Source organism: Nanorana parkeri, unplaced genomic scaffold (genome assembly GCF_000935625.1).
Source record: "Nanorana parkeri isolate BGI_ZX_2015 unplaced genomic scaffold, ASM93562v1 scaffold4180, whole genome shotgun sequence".
Taxonomy (NCBI): domain Eukaryota; kingdom Metazoa; phylum Chordata; class Amphibia; order Anura; family Dicroglossidae; genus Nanorana; species Nanorana parkeri.
Genome location: NW_017310447.1, coordinates 1164 through 17981, shown reverse-complemented (window position 1 = coordinate 17981; position 16818 = coordinate 1164). Strand labels below are relative to the sequence as shown.

The following is a 16818-nucleotide window of genomic DNA, read 5'->3' as shown; positions in this document are numbered from 1 at the left end:
AGCCCCGCCCCGTGTTTCTGTGTCCCTGTGAACTGCCTGTGTCCTGGGTTTTGACCCGATACCTTGCCTTGTCCCGATTCCTTGCCTTGTCCCGATACCTTGCCTTGTCCCGATACCTTGCCTCGACCCGATACCTTGCCTTGTCCCGATACCTTGCCTCGACCCGATACCTTGCCTCGACCCGATAACTTGCCTTGACCCGATACCTTGCCTTGACCCGACACCTTGCCTTGACCCGATACCTTGCCTCGACCCGATACCTTGCCTCAACTACTCTTGATTGCTGCCGGCCACTGACCTTGGACTGAATACTGGACTTCTCTCTGCCTGATCCCTCTGTACCGTCTACGCTCTCCAGGTGTGACCTCGGCTTGCTTTGACCCTGATTTCCGGATTACCCCAGCGCAGCTACAGAAGCAACCTTCTGCCACCCGTGTCCCCCGCTGTCCGCCAGGTCTCTGTCTCCACCTCCAGAGGCCTCAGGACCCGATGTGCAAGGGAAGCCTCCTCACACGGTCAGTCTCCCATCAGGTACGTGATATTCCCCCTTGTGCCACCACCGGCCCTGGGAATGGTCACAACTAGGTCTTATTTTGGGGGAAATGGGGTTATGCTCCTCCTCCTCTCCGAGACCTTTTCATTACTCTTTGCTCCAGAAATAACTTTAAGCGTGGAGCCAAAAGCAACGATAAGAAGCCCAACGACACATCTTAGCAAGTTCCTCTAAGAACACCAGCCAGGGCAATCCATTCTGCTTCTGGATTCCCATCAGAAATCACTTTTTCCAGATTTCTCAGTCTCTGGGCTTCCTTCGGGTTCCTTAATATCTGGAGATTCATCCAACACACCTGGTAACTCAGTTCTTTGACTCTCCTCTCGTACTTGCGCACACCCTTGATGGCATCAGAGCTTCTCTTCTGCTCAGAGTCAAGTTCATGTTCCAGCTCACGTACCTGCAGAAGAGCGGGAAGTTGAGTTTTGGGCCGATATTATAGTAACATTTTCTACAAATGTTTCTTCTTGTTTAGGGGAACAAATCATTGCCGATAACTCACCCTGGCCTCCAGTTTCTGGAGCTGCTTCTTTCCACCTTTCATAGCCAACTGCTCGGCCTCATCCAGACGATGTTGAAGGTCCTTCACAGTCTGTTCCAGGTTCTTCTTCATCCTCTCCAGGTGAGCGCTGGTGTCCTGCTCCTTCTTCAGCTCTTCCGCCATCATGGCGGCCTGTGTGATTCATTATGTTTAACTTTTCATTGTACTAATATGTAACCTTTTATTATTACTTGTGTTTTTGTCCCATACGACTTACATCCGTGATTGCTTTCTTTGCTTTGTCCTCGGCATTCCTGGACTCTTGGATCGTTTCTTCCACTTCAGTTTGCAGTTGTGAGACATCAGATTCAAGCTTCTTCTTTGTGTTGATGAGACTGGTGTTCTATAGGAAAAACAAATCATGCATTTGTTACATCCGTCACTGTGAATGAACACTAAGACCATAGGTCCGGTCGGGGAATCATCCTCCTCACCTGGGTGTGGAGAAGTTGGACACGTTCTGTGACATCGAGTAGCTCTTGCTCAGCTACCTTACGTGCGCGATCTGTCTGTTCCAAGGCGGACCTCATCTCCTCGATTTCTGCAGCCAAGAGGTTGTTTCGCCTTTCAGAAATAGCCAGCTGCTCCTTAAGGTCCTCATTTCCTCTGAGAGCCTCATCAAGATGCAATTGGGCATCCTAAGTAGATATAATGTCATATTTTATCCTAATAAGAAACCTTTTTCTTTCATTATTTGAGACTATGTAGAATCTTCAGTAACTGTACCTTGAATTGTCCCTGGACATTCCTGAGCTGTTTCTGGGCCTCAGCTGCCTGGCGGTTGGCATGGCTCAGTTGGATCTCCATCTCATTGAGATCTCCCTCCATCTTCTTCTTTATTCTCATGGCATCATTCCTGCTTCTGATCTCAGCATCCAGGGAGCTCTGCATGGACTCCAGGGCCCTCTGGCTGTTCCTCTTAATCTGTTCAATCTCTTCATCTTTTTCAGCTATCTTCCTGTCAATCTCAGACTTAATCTGAGTCAGCTCCAGTTGTATGCGCAGAATTTTGGCCTCTTCATGCTCCAGAGCTCCCTCGGCTTCTTCCAGGGCTGTTTGGAGGTCAGATTTCTCCTGTTCAACCTGTTTCTTGGCCTTCTCCAACTCATGAATGGTTTTTCCTGATTCTGAAATCTGTTCTGTCAGGTCTGAAATCTCCTCTGAAAACGTATTTGAAAAAACAAATTCAATTTAACAAACTTTGGCAATTATGTAAAGTAGATATTTTGAGAAGAAATGTGATTGATGCTTTCAGAACAAAGTAGATCTATGCTTACGTTGAAGGTTCTTGTTTTCTCTCTTGAAGGTCTCCAGTTGGTCTAATGACTCTTCATAGGAATTTTTTATCTTGAAGATTTCAGTGCTGAGAGACCGGGCTTCTTTTTGAGAAGCTTCCAGTTCAGCCTGAGTCTCCTCATATTTCTGCTTCCATTCAGCCAGGACCTGAAAAAATTAAAGAATAGAACATGGTTCTGAGATCCAAATTTTAGTAATAAACCAACTATTGGTTGTGACAACCTCTTAATATATGAATCATTCTTTCCATTGTCTGAGTCAATTCCTTGATATCCACAACACGCAGCTAAAAATAATCTTCTATGTCAAAGACACACCTTATCGAAGTTCTTCTGTTTCTTATCCAGAGCTGCACATGCTGAGTTGGAACGTTCTACATCCACCATGAGATCCTCCACTTCACCTTGAAGCCTCTGTTTGGTCTTTTCCAGAGAGGAACATTTAGAGTTAATTGCCTCAATTTGTTCCTCAGCCTCCTGGAGACGCTGGGCCAGCTTCTTCCTGTTAAGCAGTTTAGGGTAAGTGACCATCCACACCGAGTTGCTCTCATGTGTGATTTTGTTAGATCATTTGCTAATTAATATCGCTTGGGATTCATAGGTCATTGAACTTGGCCAATGTCCTAAACAATTCATACAAAAATATAAAAATCACAAGATTTGAAACTGTTGGGAAAGACTGCGACACCTACTTGGCGTCTTCCAGTTCCTCTGTGCGCTGAATGGCGTCTGTCTCGTATTTTGTCCTCCATTGAGAAACCTCGCTGTTGGCCTTGGACAGTGAACGCTGAAGCTCACCCTTGGCTTCCTGTTCCTCTTCATATTGCTCTCTGAGAAGGTCACAGTCATGGCGGGCAGACTGAAGTCCATGAGCAAGGGCGTTCTTGGCCTATAGAAGTATAACAGCACAAGGCGTACAGTGTGAGTGCCACGCTCATTCACAAGTTCATTCCACAGAAGAATATATTATACCTTTGTCTCTTCCTCAAGCTGCCTCTTCAACTCTTCAATTTGTTGGGTGAAAGCCTGTTTGCCTCGAGAAAGCTGAGAGACCAAGGACTCTTTTTCTTCCACCTGGCGAGAGTATTCACCTGTTTGGAGAGGAAATAGATAAATGAATGGACACGGTACTTCTCATTGTGACAACCATTGTCAAATATCAGATTGGCAAAATGTTTCAGGCAGATAAATACCAGTCTCTGTTTGAAGACGAGCTCTTTGGGCATTTAGGTCATTAATCACCCTCATATGTTCCTCGTCTTTTGATTTGATCTCAGAATATTGGTCCTCTACGGTTCGGCATATCTTCTCCAAGTTTGCCTGTTGAGAAAAAAAAAGTTCATTTTTTAGTGCATTTTATTGATGAAATATAAATCATTCCCGCCAGACATTTGGGATCCCTTTTGGTGAGTTTTTAATTTGCAGATGTGATAGGTTTTAATATTGACATCTGGTCTTCCCCTTGAACCTTTCTATAAATATAAAAATGACGTAGGGTTGACCCTAGGTCCCCTACTACCACATAAGGCACATGTATAGCATATACCTTTCAGCTCCGAGGGAGTTTTGTTGTTTGCGATCATTATTGAAAGACAATATTTATCTTTTTATTCAACGCAAATCACAAGTCTGGTGGCCATCACTGTGTGGAGGGTTAGAGGGGGGCCAATGCTGTGCTGGAGGGACACAGGCTAGTATCCGTATGGCAGAAGACTCGCGCTCCAGCAGCCGGAATCCCGGTTGCAGCAAGGTGATATTTTGGAGGGACATCGAAGGTAAATAAACCTTAAATCTAAAAACATATCAGAGAATCTCTCCTTGTTCCAGTTTGAATTTAGAATGGATTCTCACATCTGTAGCACTGCAAGACAAGACACAGAGAGCGCCTCCATCGCATAAAAACTTTTTAATAAACGAATAAAAAATGGTATAAATGTACTCACAAAGGACGAATACAAACAGGCATAAAAGGGTCCAGTGGAACACCCCCAATTGGTTCTGAGGAAGGAGGCTTGACCTCTGAAACGCGTAAACCACTTCACTACCAGGTAAGACGAACAGCCGGTGGATATGCACCTTTCGCTCTGACCCTTTTATGCCTTTTTTTATCCGTCCTTTGTGAGTACCTTTATACCATTTTTTATTCGTTTATTAAAAAGTTTTTATGCGATGGAGGCGCTCTCTGTGTCTTGTCTTGCAGTGCTGAGGTTGTTCTGAACCTGGTGAGAGCCGCCCCGTTATCGCCCTGCACTCCTGAACATCATTGATTAATACTCTCTTGAACCAAAATCTGCTGGCGCTGTGTTTGATTTTGTCATCTGTAGCACAGGGTCATTGGCATGTTCAGGAAGTGATCTCATAGAAAACTTTACTAACAGACAATTTATTATTTTATGTTTGTCATACCTGGAGAAAAAAAAAAACCCCTGAAAAAAAGAAACCAAGCTTGCACTTACTTTGGCTTTAGAGACAGACTCCATGTTGCTGGCGAGGTCATCAATCTCCATCTTCAGCTCACTCTTCTCCTTTTCCAGTTTCTGTTTGACCCTCTGAAGGTTGTCAATCTGTTCTCCATACTCTGCCACGCTGTCAGCGTGCTTCTTCCTGAGAGCTGCGGAAGTGGCTTCATGCTGCAAGGTGGCCTCCTCCAGGTCCCTTCTCATCTTCTGGTACTCTGCATCGCGTTTCTTGTTCATCTCAATCTGAGCAGAAGTCGCCCCTCCGGCTTCCTCCAGGCGCTCGCTGATCTCCTCGAGCTCCCGGGAAAGGTCTGCACGTTGTTTCTCAGCCTTGGCACGAGCTGTGCGCTCCGCCTCGATTTCTTCTTCCAGTTCCTCAATGCGGGCCTAAAGTTCACACAAATTATTGTTCTCTTTTACATTTTTTAAAACAGAAACCCCAAATTATTTGTATCGTGTTCCCCAAGTCACCTGAAGTTCCTTAATCTTTTTCTGCAGCTGGGCAGCCAAGGCCTGTTCATCTTCAATCTTGCTCTGGAGCTGGCTGATTTCAAAATCCTTCCTGTTTAAGCAGAAATTAAATAGAGTTAAAAGATTTTGCCTTCCATCCACGATTCCCATTTCTAAACTGTCAATCAAGATGTCTTACTTTTTAACTTTTTCATCCAGCTGTTGCCTTTCATTTTCCAGATCCATCAGGGATTCCTGAGACAACTTCAGATCACCCTCCAGCTTCCTCTTTGCTCTCTCCATGTCCATGCGGAGCTTCTTCTCTTGCTCCAGAGATCCCTCCAGCTGGAATATAGGAGTTACATGAATAAGTATCTTCCTAAGCTCTTCTTATTGCACACGTGACTTGATGAAGTCTCTTTATTTCACTTACATCGTCCACTTGTTGCTCCAGCTTGGTTTTAGCTTTTGTTAGGGAGTTGACCTTGTCCTCTTCAGCTTGAAGGTCATCCAGGGTTTGTTGGTGGGCTTCCTGGAGAGCTTTCTTCTCTTTGCTCAGCTTGGCAATGTTTTCATCAAGGACAGCCATCTCTTCAGTAAGATTCTTAACCTATGTAGTAGAGGAATAAGTTATTATGCAGCTGGCATACCAGCTGCCCTCAGTATGCAAGTACCAGCACTACCAGAGAGTCACATGACATGTTCTTCAGTGAGGTTCTTAACCTACATTTCAGATGATATTTAAGTATGATTACCCTCAAATACAACTTGCAAATAACATATTTGGGTAAGTGTCAGCTGTTGATATTGAGGAGAACCAAGCAGAAAATGGAAATACCTTGTTTTCTGTGGCATGCTTCTCTTTCTCTACTTTGGCCAGAGTCAGCTCAAGATCATCAATGTCCTTCTTCAGTTCAGAACATTCATCTTCAAGTTTCCTCTTTTTGGCTGTCAACTCAGCATTTGATTCTTCTTCATCTTCCAGCCTCTCATTAATCTCCTTGAATTTGGCCTCCATTTGAATCTTGGCTTTGATGAGACCCTCACACCTTTCCTCTGCATCTGCAAGGCCCTCACATTCCTTGAAAGCAGATAAATATTAAGTATGAATTGCTTGTTCCTAGATCCTCTAACGTGCAGTGTCTTCTGCATGTTTGCCTTGACAGGGTAATAACAAACGGTTTAACACTTACAGATGCAACTTGGAGCTGCAGGTCATTTTTCTCTTGCATGACGGATACCATCTTCTCTTCAAGCGCCTTCCTCTTTGCCTCTGACTTGACCAGAGCCTCCTTTGTCTTCTCGAACTCTTCCTTCATGTTGGCCATTTCCTTCTCAGATTCTGCGCTCTTCAGGAGAGGCTTGATCTTGAAGTAAAGCTTCATCCATGGCCAATGCTTGACATTCATGAAGGAGCGGACATTGTACTGGATGCAGAAGACGGACTCTCTGGAAAGAATACGCAATGATCATTTGAATGAACATTAATAATTGTTTCGTAACAAGTTCTTGAAATTGAAATACCTCCTCTCCATCATCTTCTGGAACTCAACTCTCATGAGGTATCCTCTGCACCTGGCCTGAGTACGAGTGATCAGCAGTGCCAACTTATCATCTCGCATCTCCTCAAGCGTCCCCAGCAGACCAGCTTTGAAGAACACCTAGCAAACATGGTATCTCATTTAATATTGTGCACTGTTGTTGGGATGTTAAACATTATAAATCCTTCTAATACAAAACTATACCTTAGTGTGCCCAAATTTGTACTGTGTGTGGTCAACATCAATAGACCCGAGAAGCTTCTCAGAAGCCTTCTTGCTGTCAATAAACTGACCTTCTGGGATGGCGCTTGCATTCAAGACCTTGTAACTGTATTATTGAATAGGAAAACAAATGTAAATATGTCCATTGTGTTTCTCCTCATATACAGTCACATACTACAGCCGAGTAATGAACCGTACCGTTGTTTAAAGTCAGCGTAGAGGATTCTGCTGGGGAAACCTTTCCTGCAAATCCTGATGCCCTCCAGTACACCGTTGCACCTGAGCTGGTGCATGACCAAGTGATGATCCATTTCACCTAAACATGAAAGTGTTTTACAGTGAAACAGAATTTAAGGTAGAACATTTTTATTTTTAGCATTTCTCAAGGAATGTCGTACAAAGTTTAGCTTTGAGTAAAAAAAATGACCTTTTATAAGGAAATAAAACATATTAATGTCCCACGTTTATCAACAGTAACCAACACATGGCAAGCTTCAGCTGAATCTTTAGGATTATCACAATGATCGGATCTTATCGTGCAGTTGACTAAGCCAGCAAGAACACACAAGGTTGCTGGTCCAAGGAGCTCGGACATAAAACATGGCATGCATGTTTAATGAGCAGTTGTGGAGGCACGCAGCCCAATTTTTGTTTTTATTTACAAATCACATAACACATGGAGGAAAACTATACTGCAGGAAATGATTTGTACAGTACTAGAACTTTATTATAGATGATCTTATAGAGCTTTTTTTTATACTTTTGCTTTTGGGAGAGCTGACCTGGGGTCTTGGTTTCATTGGGGATCAAGCAACGCACAAAGTGAGGGTGAGTGCTCCTCAAGTTTGACATCAGCTTGTTCAGATTCTCCTGTAGACAGACAATAATGATTGATATCAATAAATGTCCAACAGAAATGAGAAAACATACAGTATGTATATCTAATATAAAGTGTCACACACCCTGAAGAGACAAGACACAGTCTGGAAAGAGGAACCCTTCTTCTTAGCACCCTTCTTGCTACCGGCATCTGCAACAGGAAGAATTTCATGAGGTTAGGACACGTGTGGAAGGATGGACGTTGCAGGTGATATGGGTGTAGGCTCAGTTCCTGAATTGGAGAATAGTATCTCCCCACGCTGGCCTTTCATCTTATGCGGCCATTGCAAACACTAAGGTATAAGGTCAGTACTGTGAGCGCATGTCTGTAAGACTTTGATGACAGCATTGCAGCGGAAATTCTTTTAGATGTGGGGGAGGCTAATGTGAAAAGATTGATGTATTTTATAAAGTATTCATTTATAAAAACTTAATATACTGGAAGTGTACCAAGCAAATATTAATGGGCACTGATAGTAAAGAAGACAGAATACAGAATACAGAATGTATTACCAGCATCAGTGGCAGAATAGGCACCATACAGGAAGCTCAAGAGTTTCACTGATGACTTCTGGTAGAGCCCAATGACGGTCTCATTCAGCGGGTCCTTGTTCTTGTCCAGCCAGCCAGAGATGTTGTAGTCCACAGTTCCAGCATAGTGGACCAGGGAGAAGTGAGCCTCGGCTTTGCCTTTGCCAGGTTTGGGTTTCTGGAAGTTGTTGGACTTGCCCAAATGTTGGTCATACAGCTTGTTCTTGAAGGAAGTGTCTGTTGCCTTGGGGAACATGCACTCCTCTTCCAGGATGGAGAAGATGCCCATTGGCTGATTATAGAAAATGAATAACATGTTGGTGTGTTGAAAGGCTCTCAGTTTCTGCTTGTAATGTTGGGTAGTAAAATGTAGCAATCATACCTTCTCAATAAGCTCAATGCAGGCGGCCAAGTCCATGCCGAAGTCAATGAACTCCCAGTCGATACCTTCCTTCTTGTACTCCTCTTGTTCCAGCACAAACATGTGGTGGTTGAAGAACTGTTGCAGCTTCTCATTGGTGAAGTTGATACAGAGCTGCTCCAAGCTGTTGTACTGTTCAGAAGAAGACAATTTACTGAGTTACCCTTTCCCAGCTAACACACTGGCAGGGAATAAATGTATCAATCAAGACATGCCACTCACATCAAAGATCTCAAAGCCGGCAATATCCAAGACGCCAATATAGTGCTGCCTTGGCTGCTTGGTGTCCAGCTGCTGGTTGATACGGAGGACCATCCAAAAGAACATCTTCTCATAGACGGACTTGCCCAGGGCACCGACATTGTTGTACACCTTAACAAGAAAGGTAACAAATGTTCCAATCAGTTACTACGCTTTCATTTGTGTCCTGAAGATAAAACATGGAGGCAGAATGTAGGTACCTGCTGGACAGTTTGACCTTTGGTGACATACTCATTTCCGACTTTGACCCTGGGGTAGCACAAAGCCTTCAGGAGATCAGCTGAGTTGAGGCCCATCAGGTAGGCCGCCTTGTCAGCCACTATGAAACAGAAAGAACTTGAATGTTATTCCCTTTTGACTTTTAAAGCAGAGAGCTCTACAATGATAGGAAGGACATATATTGTATATTATAAGTGTTCAGTGTTATATCCGCCTCACCTTCTGTGCCATCGGGCTCAGCCTGCTCCTCTCTTTGCTTCTGCTTGAACTTCATGTTTCCATAGTGCATGACGGCACCGGTCATTTTGTAGATACCAATCTTCTCATCTGAGTTGAAGCCCAGGATGTCGATGGCGCTCTATTAAACATAAACTAAGTAGATTAAACTTCTGATCTCCTTGGCCGTGACACACTCATACATACACCTTATGTGGTAAATTGATGTGTGGTATGTATAAGGTTCCATAAAACGGAGTCCACTTACGTCTGTAGCCATTAATTCTTCTTGGTCATCAATGCTGGCCACGGTGATCTCACCTTGGCTGACAAAGTGGAAGTCATAGGGGTTGGTGGTAATCAGAAGAATTTCTGGAAGGAGAAAGGAACATGTCTTGTGTAGCAGACACTATTACCCGGGGGGGGGGGGCATTTCATCTAATAATAGTATGATCTTTAGGTCCATCCTAAGGTTTTAGTGTTTACACCCCAGATCACAGGTCACCAGTTCAGGGACAGTTTTCTATCCTTATTTGGACACATCCTTTAGATTTCTCACATGTAGTCTCTTTTTCTTACACCCGAGATCTGTTTAATGACTTTATAGGCTACAAGCATTCCCCCAAGATCTGACATTTTTATAAACCTAGGCCTTCTAAGATTCCTATTCAATGGCGGGATTCACACATTGACTCGGTTGCGGTGAAATCTTTGCATTTGGATCTCTAGATCTGCCCAGCTGCTATGGACGATCCGATCCCTCTGCTGATTGGATATCTATGTTAGGGAGAAAGTAGCAGGAGGACTGAGCAGAACCAAGAGATGTCCCGGCAGGAGTCCCCGGGCGATATATAAGAAGCAGAGGTGTCATTCAACCAAACACTACAACTGAAGTCCATTTCTTTATTTGATGGGTTTTCATGTTGTAACACACCACTGGGGTCACTACTAGGGTTGCCACCTTTTCTTCCAGCGAAACCCGAACACTCTAGTGACACACTGACATTTTTTGGGGGGAGTGAATTATGGCTTATTCGTATGTACATAGAGTCACCCATTCTCATGTAAATATCACTGTCAAGACTATTTTTAGTGGGGGGGCCAGTAGCCCCTATCTTAATTCTGGTTGCCCCTGTCTGCCTGACATCATGTGTCTGGGTTTCTGCTGCCATGAAACCCGGACACGGCATTCAAAACCCGGACTGTCCGGGTGAATCCTGGAAGGGTGGCAACCCTAGTCACTACACAAGGATTCAGCAGCATCACTTACCGATCAGTTCCGGCCTCTTGTTGGACATGATCTGGTAGAAGATGTGGTAGCTCCTCTCAGCAGACAGCTGGAATGTTACTCTGGATTTTTCCAGCAGATCTAGGATAATCAATAATTTATAACGTACATGAGATGGAAAGTTTAAAAAAAAAGAACATTGTTCAAGCTGTTAGGGTTCGGGAGGGGGGGGGGGTGTGTAAAGCAATATATCAAGGTTCAGATTTTGGCTTTCTACGCACTTGAAGTCATTATACTCACATGTTTCAATATCGGCGGAGGACAGTTTTCCTGTAGTGCCGAAGTGAATCCTGATGAATTTACCCTGCACATCAAACATGAGGCGTTAGGTATACAGTTTGTGTAGATACATAATAAAATCATTCCGGTACGGACGCGGAGAGCGGAGCCCAGACCCCGGTCAGGTCATTCAGTCCAACTTACAAAGCGGGAAGAGTTGTCGTTCCTCACAGTCTTGGCATTGCCGAAGGCCTCCAGCAGTGGGTTGGCCTGGATGATTTGATCCTCCAGATTTCCCTAGAATTGGTGGAATAAAAAAAAAAGGTGTAAGTGAGGATTGCTCCTTCCTGCTGCCGGCGGGTCACCTGAATCTTTCCTCACCTGAGCCTGACCCTCTTTGGTCCCGAAACGTTCGTTGTTTTTTTACCACGATTCACGTCAATAAATAGACGTATTTTGCAATACGTCCGCAGCACCCAATTCTTGAAGGGATTCACGCGGTCAGGAGTGCGATGGGACCATGGACTATCTATTTTCTGTAAGGCCGGGCACACACCTTACAACCATCGGAGGACTTTTGTCTTGCGATGGTTGTAAGGTACTTAAAAAAAACGTACGATCTGCCTATGTTGCATAGGCTGATCGTACTTGCGATGATCGCAAGCCACGCCCCCTGAGGGGCGGGCTTCCGATGACCGCAATGCCGAACGGGCAGTGTGCGCTTGCGCACACCGGCCCGTGCGGCTGTTATCGTACGGACATGCCACAAACCCGCCGAACGTCGTACGATGCTCGGTGGGTTTTCGAACATGTCCGTAAGTTCAAAGTCGTGCGACCTTACAGTAGCAGAGGTCGCGCGGCTTCCACACACCTTACCATAATCGTACGATCGCGGGATTTCCCGCCATTATCGTAAGGTGTATATCCCCTGAACGTGGTGCGCACGTCTAGTTCCGAATACTGAGATGCAGGAAACCTGAATGATGGCACCATACGCTCTAATGGGGGAAGTTGTAATAAGCCCCTTCCAACAATTAGACCCGACTCCATTTCTGCCATATTGCACCCGTTCTCCGTCCCTGTACTGTATTTCCCCGGACAATGGCCGCTCTGATATAAATAGAATACACTTGGTATGATATGTCTTCCCACCTCCCTCAGCACTCGCTCCCTATGCCTAAGAAGGCAGCATAGGAGATTTTTGCTGTATCATCGCTCAGATCTCAGACACGTTCCTGTTAGTAAACCCACCAGAGTGACACGTGACCGGGGAGTTGTGTCTGCCATCTGCGTGATGCTGCAGTAAAGTAGAGGAACGTTCTCCTGAATCATGGACCTTTTGGACTGTCATGGCTGGAGCTCCATCCACAATGTGCTCTTGCTTGAAGGGTAATGTTGCTGCTTCCCTGGCCTTGTAATACCCCAGTGACAGGCCAGTGTGCAGCTGTACGAATGGTATATGGGCTGAGGACACCCTATGGTATATGGGCTGAGGATGCCCTATGGTATATGGGCTGAGTATGCCCTATGGTATATGGGCTGAGGATGCCCTATGGTATATGGACTGAGTATGTTATATGGGCTGAGGACACCCTATGGTATATGGGCTGAGGACACCCTATGGTATATGGGCTGAGGATGCCCTATGGTATATGGGCTGAGGATGTTATATGGGCTGAGGACACCCTATGGTATATGGGCTGAGGACACCCTATGGTATATGGGCTGAGGACACCCTATGGTATATGGGCTGAGGATGCCCTATGGTATATGGGCTGAGTATGTTATATGGGCTGAGGACACCCTATGGTATATGGGCTGAGGACACCCTATGGTATATGGGCTGAGGACACCCTATGGTATATGGGAGGAAGAGTTAAAGATGCCATGCGGTGGACTCTCGGCAATTACCAGGTCAGCGTTATAAAGGCATTAATTAATAAATGTCATTAGTGATGCAGAGATAAGAAGGTGAACTCACGTGATCAGGATGGACTGGTTCTCACGATCTGTGGGGGAAGGGAAGGAATATACATAGTATTAGACCTCCAGATAAACCACATAATCCCCAGCCGCGTCTTCATCCTTCTTCCCTTAGGAGGCGCAGTGCCGCATTGGACTGGTGGTAGCTCAGTTAGGGGCCTAACAACTACAGGGAGCCTCCGACTTTCTTGGAGCGCGCTAACTGCGAGAGAATGATGTGGCCGGTCAGTTCATCTTCTGGAGAACCCGGGTCCTTGGCTTCCTAGACATTGACCCGGAACAAGTCTAAACCCAGTGCAGTCAGCGGGGGAGTCAGAGCTCCAGATCTGCACACTTGTTTCAGGTCAGTAATAGGGAACACGGAAGCCTCTAGACTGAATTGACGGCCAAGCAACCAACATTTTCAGAGGGCGGTCAGCCGTGGCGGCCCATGTACGTCTTTGGGACAGGGACCAAACTTAAAGGAGATCTATGAGGGGGGGGGGGGGGGCTCCGCCCTCACTCACTGACAATGAGACTGTCACAGGTCGGCTCAGTAGATCGGGAGGGAACACATACCGGCGTTCGCTCACCTCTCGATCCTGTCACGGCTCTCTGCAGGGATTCCCCCCTCCGATCCTCCAGCGCTGACTGGCGGAACGGACGGGGGAGGGGGCGGGTACAGCTGGCTCTGCCTCTAGATAGGAGGAGACAGCTGTCACTCACGCAGCTGGGCGGATCCCGCCATCTACGCCGGGATCCGCTCCGGCTGCGGCGTCTCAGTATACCGCGAGCTGTAGCTCCCTATATACTGAGCCTAGGGTGACGGTAGGACGCTAGTTTGTGACCCCGAGGAGAACTATGGGGAAAGCCCCGACCCCATAGTTCTCCTTTAATCATTTATTTTTAGGGCATATCGTTGTTCTAATGAAACCATCAAACAGCTGATGGCCTGAAGACTAAGACTCATTGGCCGAACGGGATGTAAGGGTTATTTGTTGTCACTCACCAGTCAGCATGGCCTGATAGCCGTTGTCAGAGATGGAGAAGATGTGGGGCGGAGCCTCCTGACGCTTCTTCCCTCTGTATCCAGCGACCACCTCGGGGTTGTACACGGGGAGCCACTTGTAGGGGTTGACGGTGACACAGAAGAGTCCGGAGTAGGTCTGTGTGAGAAGATGGAAGAAGTGTGTTAGATGCGGTAAAGGATTGTGTAGAGCTGGAGCAGCACGTCACGCAAAATGCGACCCAACGTACGTAGATCATCCAGGCTGCGTAACGCTCTTTGAGGTTATACAGGACAGCGGGCTCGTTCAGGTGGGTCATCATGGCCATGTCTTCAATCTTGTCGTACTTCGGGGGGTTCATGGGGAAAATTTCATCTTCCTTCACAGTTACGGTCTGCGGAAAAGGACGAGCCGATATAAAAACACCGCTGAAAGCCCATATTACCAACGCGTCTTCTGCGCGGGACGACGCTTGGCTGCTCCCGACTTACGGACATGTCTTCCTTCTTCACGTTGACTTTTCCCCCCTCTCTGGACTGGATGGCGCCTTTCACGTACATCACCTTGGGGTCCACCACGAAGTAGGAGGTTTTGGCATCAAAGGGGCGGGTTTGGGCCTCTATCCTCTCCTTTTCAGGTTTGCGGAGGAAAGGGGCTGCCACCCCAAAAACCGCCATCTCACCATCACCCATGGCTGATGGATTTCTGGGGAAAGATCAACAAATGATCGTCGGCAATTTGCGGCACATTTTGGTACTTTTTGTAAAGTTTCAGTGGCGCCCGACGCCCAGCAACGCAACAAATGTGCCAGAAGAACCACCATCTGGCCATGAGGTCGCTGTGAGGGATTTATATATGTGAGGTGCGGAAGGATTATACACCATATTTGTTATTGCTATCTGCAGCCTTGAAGCTACCTTCCTCTGGTGGACAGTCTAAGATCTGCGGAAGCAATAAAAGGAAGACAGTCCCGATTGGTGGCTGGAGTGATGGTGATGTGTCTCCTCCTAACCGCCACCAAGAAGATTCACCGTCTCCCTCTCTCTATTGCTCACCACTGGGGAATCTTCCAGTGGGGGCATCTAATCTGCCCCCGGCTGTCTCAAAGACTGTGGAGAGATCTCTTTTGGCTTCCTGTTGTGTCTGTAGGACAGGAAGTAAAGGGAAATCTCCCCGAGTGGACACAGAGGGCAGACCCTTCATCACTCCTCCTCAAGTCATTTTGGCTCTAGATACACTTTAAGACAAAGCTGCATGTGATAGATAGACTAAGGATCAATCCAGGGGTGTAACTACAGCTCACGGGGCCCCATAGCAAATATGTGATGGGCCCCCCCCTACTAATGACTCCAAGATCTCAAAGACTCCTCCTGTGCATCCTAAAGTGTAGACGTTGCAGAGGATGAGGGTTGTCATCCGCTCCAACCCTTCCTGATACAGTTCCGTGATATCTTCACACGCTCTATGTTTAATTTACCTCAACAACCCAATAGGGGCCCCTTCCACCACCGGGCCCCATAGCAGCCGCCTGGGCTGCTATGGCTATATTAGGGCACTGCATTCATCATATTGATATATTATATAGAGGGAAATAAAGGAATTATCTTGGATTATGTTTAATGCGGATGACGAAGGGAGGAAGGGTGTCGTGTAGTCCTCGTCCTCTGACGGAGGGGCGCCGGGGTTTGGACAGACGGGACGTATAAATTGTGTTATTTACAACAAATCAGCATGGAATAAGAGAAAAGAATCTCTCCTGATAGATTATAAATAAGCGTCCTGGTCAACCCCTCCATGTCCCAGACCAGACCACGAGGGCTCCTCACCTCTAGTACGACTCTGATGGAAAAATGATGACTCGGATCTGACAGGAAGCGAAGCTGTAAAGAGACAGACGAGAGAGATGACGGCAATGACATCAATCAAACCGATCAATACAATGTGGACGTATAGATCCTGAGATTGGTTATAGGAGGCGTCTGATTGGACCTTCCTGAGATAAAACCAATGACATTCCCCTTATACACCAACAAAGAATCGCCAAAGCCAAATCCAGGAGAAAACGGTCCAGTGCCAATGGAGGGTCTTCATCCGACCAATCATTCACACGGGATGATTGATCCACAATAATCCCTCAATTCCTATAGATCTGCATTTATAGAAAGCTTAAGAGCAGAAAGTCGATCAGAAATCCCCCTGGTACAGAGAAGACTCTTCCCACGGGTACAGAGAAGACTCCTCCCACTGAAACCGAGAAGACTCCTCCCACTGGTACAGAGAAGGCTCCTCCCACTGGTACAGAGAAGACTCCTCCCCCCGGTATAGAGAAGACTCCTCCCCCTGGTACAGAGAAGACTCCTTCCACTGATACTGAGAAGACTCTTTCCTATGGTACAGATAAGACTCCCCCCCTACAGAGAAGACTCCTCCCCCTTGCACAGAGAAGACTCCTCCCACTGATACTGAGAAGACTCCTCCCCCTGGTACAGAGAAGACCCCTCTCACTGGTACAAAGGAGACTCCTCCCATTGATATGGAGAATACTTCTCCCCCTGGTACAGAGAAGACTCCTCCCCCTGGTACAGAGAAGACTCCTCCCCCTGGTACAGAGAAGACTCCACTCCCTGGTACAGAGAAGACCCCTCCCCCTGTTACAGAGAAGACCCCTCCCCCTGGTACAGAGAAGACTCCTCCCCCTGGTACAGAGAAGACTCCTCCCCCTGGTACAGAAAAGACCCCCCCCCCCGGGGAGAA

General features: G+C 46.5%; 2 protein-coding genes across 2 annotated transcripts in view; both read right to left on the bottom strand.

The window, feature by feature from the left end:
• Nucleotides 1-12427, bottom strand: part of LOC108803769 (myosin-1B-like) — a 14779-nt gene extending 2352 nt beyond the window's left edge. Inside the window, exons 1-31 of the mRNA XM_018575576.1 lie at nucleotides 12347-12427; nucleotides 11300-11392; nucleotides 11117-11180; nucleotides 10859-10957; nucleotides 9857-9960; nucleotides 9592-9730; nucleotides 9354-9472; nucleotides 9115-9264; nucleotides 8854-9024; nucleotides 8459-8763; nucleotides 8024-8093; nucleotides 7844-7931; nucleotides 7260-7377; nucleotides 7044-7167; nucleotides 6823-6959; nucleotides 6492-6747; nucleotides 6137-6379; nucleotides 5732-5908; nucleotides 5498-5643; nucleotides 5320-5410; nucleotides 4846-5235; nucleotides 3583-3709; nucleotides 3362-3480; nucleotides 3082-3278; nucleotides 2708-2891; nucleotides 2372-2537; nucleotides 1821-2254; nucleotides 1529-1732; nucleotides 1312-1437; nucleotides 1056-1226; nucleotides 849-953 (exon numbers count right to left, since the gene is read on the bottom strand). Coding sequence (XP_018431078.1) covers nucleotides 849-953; nucleotides 1056-1226; nucleotides 1312-1437; nucleotides 1529-1732; nucleotides 1821-2254; nucleotides 2372-2537; nucleotides 2708-2891; nucleotides 3082-3278; nucleotides 3362-3480; nucleotides 3583-3709; nucleotides 4846-5235; nucleotides 5320-5410; nucleotides 5498-5643; nucleotides 5732-5908; nucleotides 6137-6379; nucleotides 6492-6747; nucleotides 6823-6959; nucleotides 7044-7167; nucleotides 7260-7377; nucleotides 7844-7931; nucleotides 8024-8093; nucleotides 8459-8763; nucleotides 8854-9024; nucleotides 9115-9264; nucleotides 9354-9472; nucleotides 9592-9730; nucleotides 9857-9960; nucleotides 10859-10957; nucleotides 11117-11180; nucleotides 11300-11392; nucleotides 12347-12427 — 4998 coding nt within the window. The remainder of the gene's footprint in view (nucleotides 1-848; nucleotides 954-1055; nucleotides 1227-1311; nucleotides 1438-1528; nucleotides 1733-1820; nucleotides 2255-2371; nucleotides 2538-2707; nucleotides 2892-3081; nucleotides 3279-3361; nucleotides 3481-3582; nucleotides 3710-4845; nucleotides 5236-5319; nucleotides 5411-5497; nucleotides 5644-5731; nucleotides 5909-6136; nucleotides 6380-6491; nucleotides 6748-6822; nucleotides 6960-7043; nucleotides 7168-7259; nucleotides 7378-7843; nucleotides 7932-8023; nucleotides 8094-8458; nucleotides 8764-8853; nucleotides 9025-9114; nucleotides 9265-9353; nucleotides 9473-9591; nucleotides 9731-9856; nucleotides 9961-10858; nucleotides 10958-11116; nucleotides 11181-11299; nucleotides 11393-12346) is intronic.
• A 645-nt stretch (nucleotides 12428-13072) lies between these two features.
• The window catches only part of LOC108803770 (myosin-2-like), a 4495-nt gene continuing 749 nt past the window's right edge, over nucleotides 13073-16818 (bottom strand). Inside the window, exons 2-6 of the mRNA XM_018575577.1 lie at nucleotides 15891-15944; nucleotides 14556-14769; nucleotides 14315-14458; nucleotides 14067-14223; nucleotides 13073-13104 (exon numbers count right to left, since the gene is read on the bottom strand). Coding sequence (XP_018431079.1) covers nucleotides 13073-13104; nucleotides 14067-14223; nucleotides 14315-14458; nucleotides 14556-14756 — 534 coding nt within the window. The 5' untranslated portion in view covers nucleotides 14757-14769; nucleotides 15891-15944. The remainder of the gene's footprint in view (nucleotides 13105-14066; nucleotides 14224-14314; nucleotides 14459-14555; nucleotides 14770-15890; nucleotides 15945-16818) is intronic.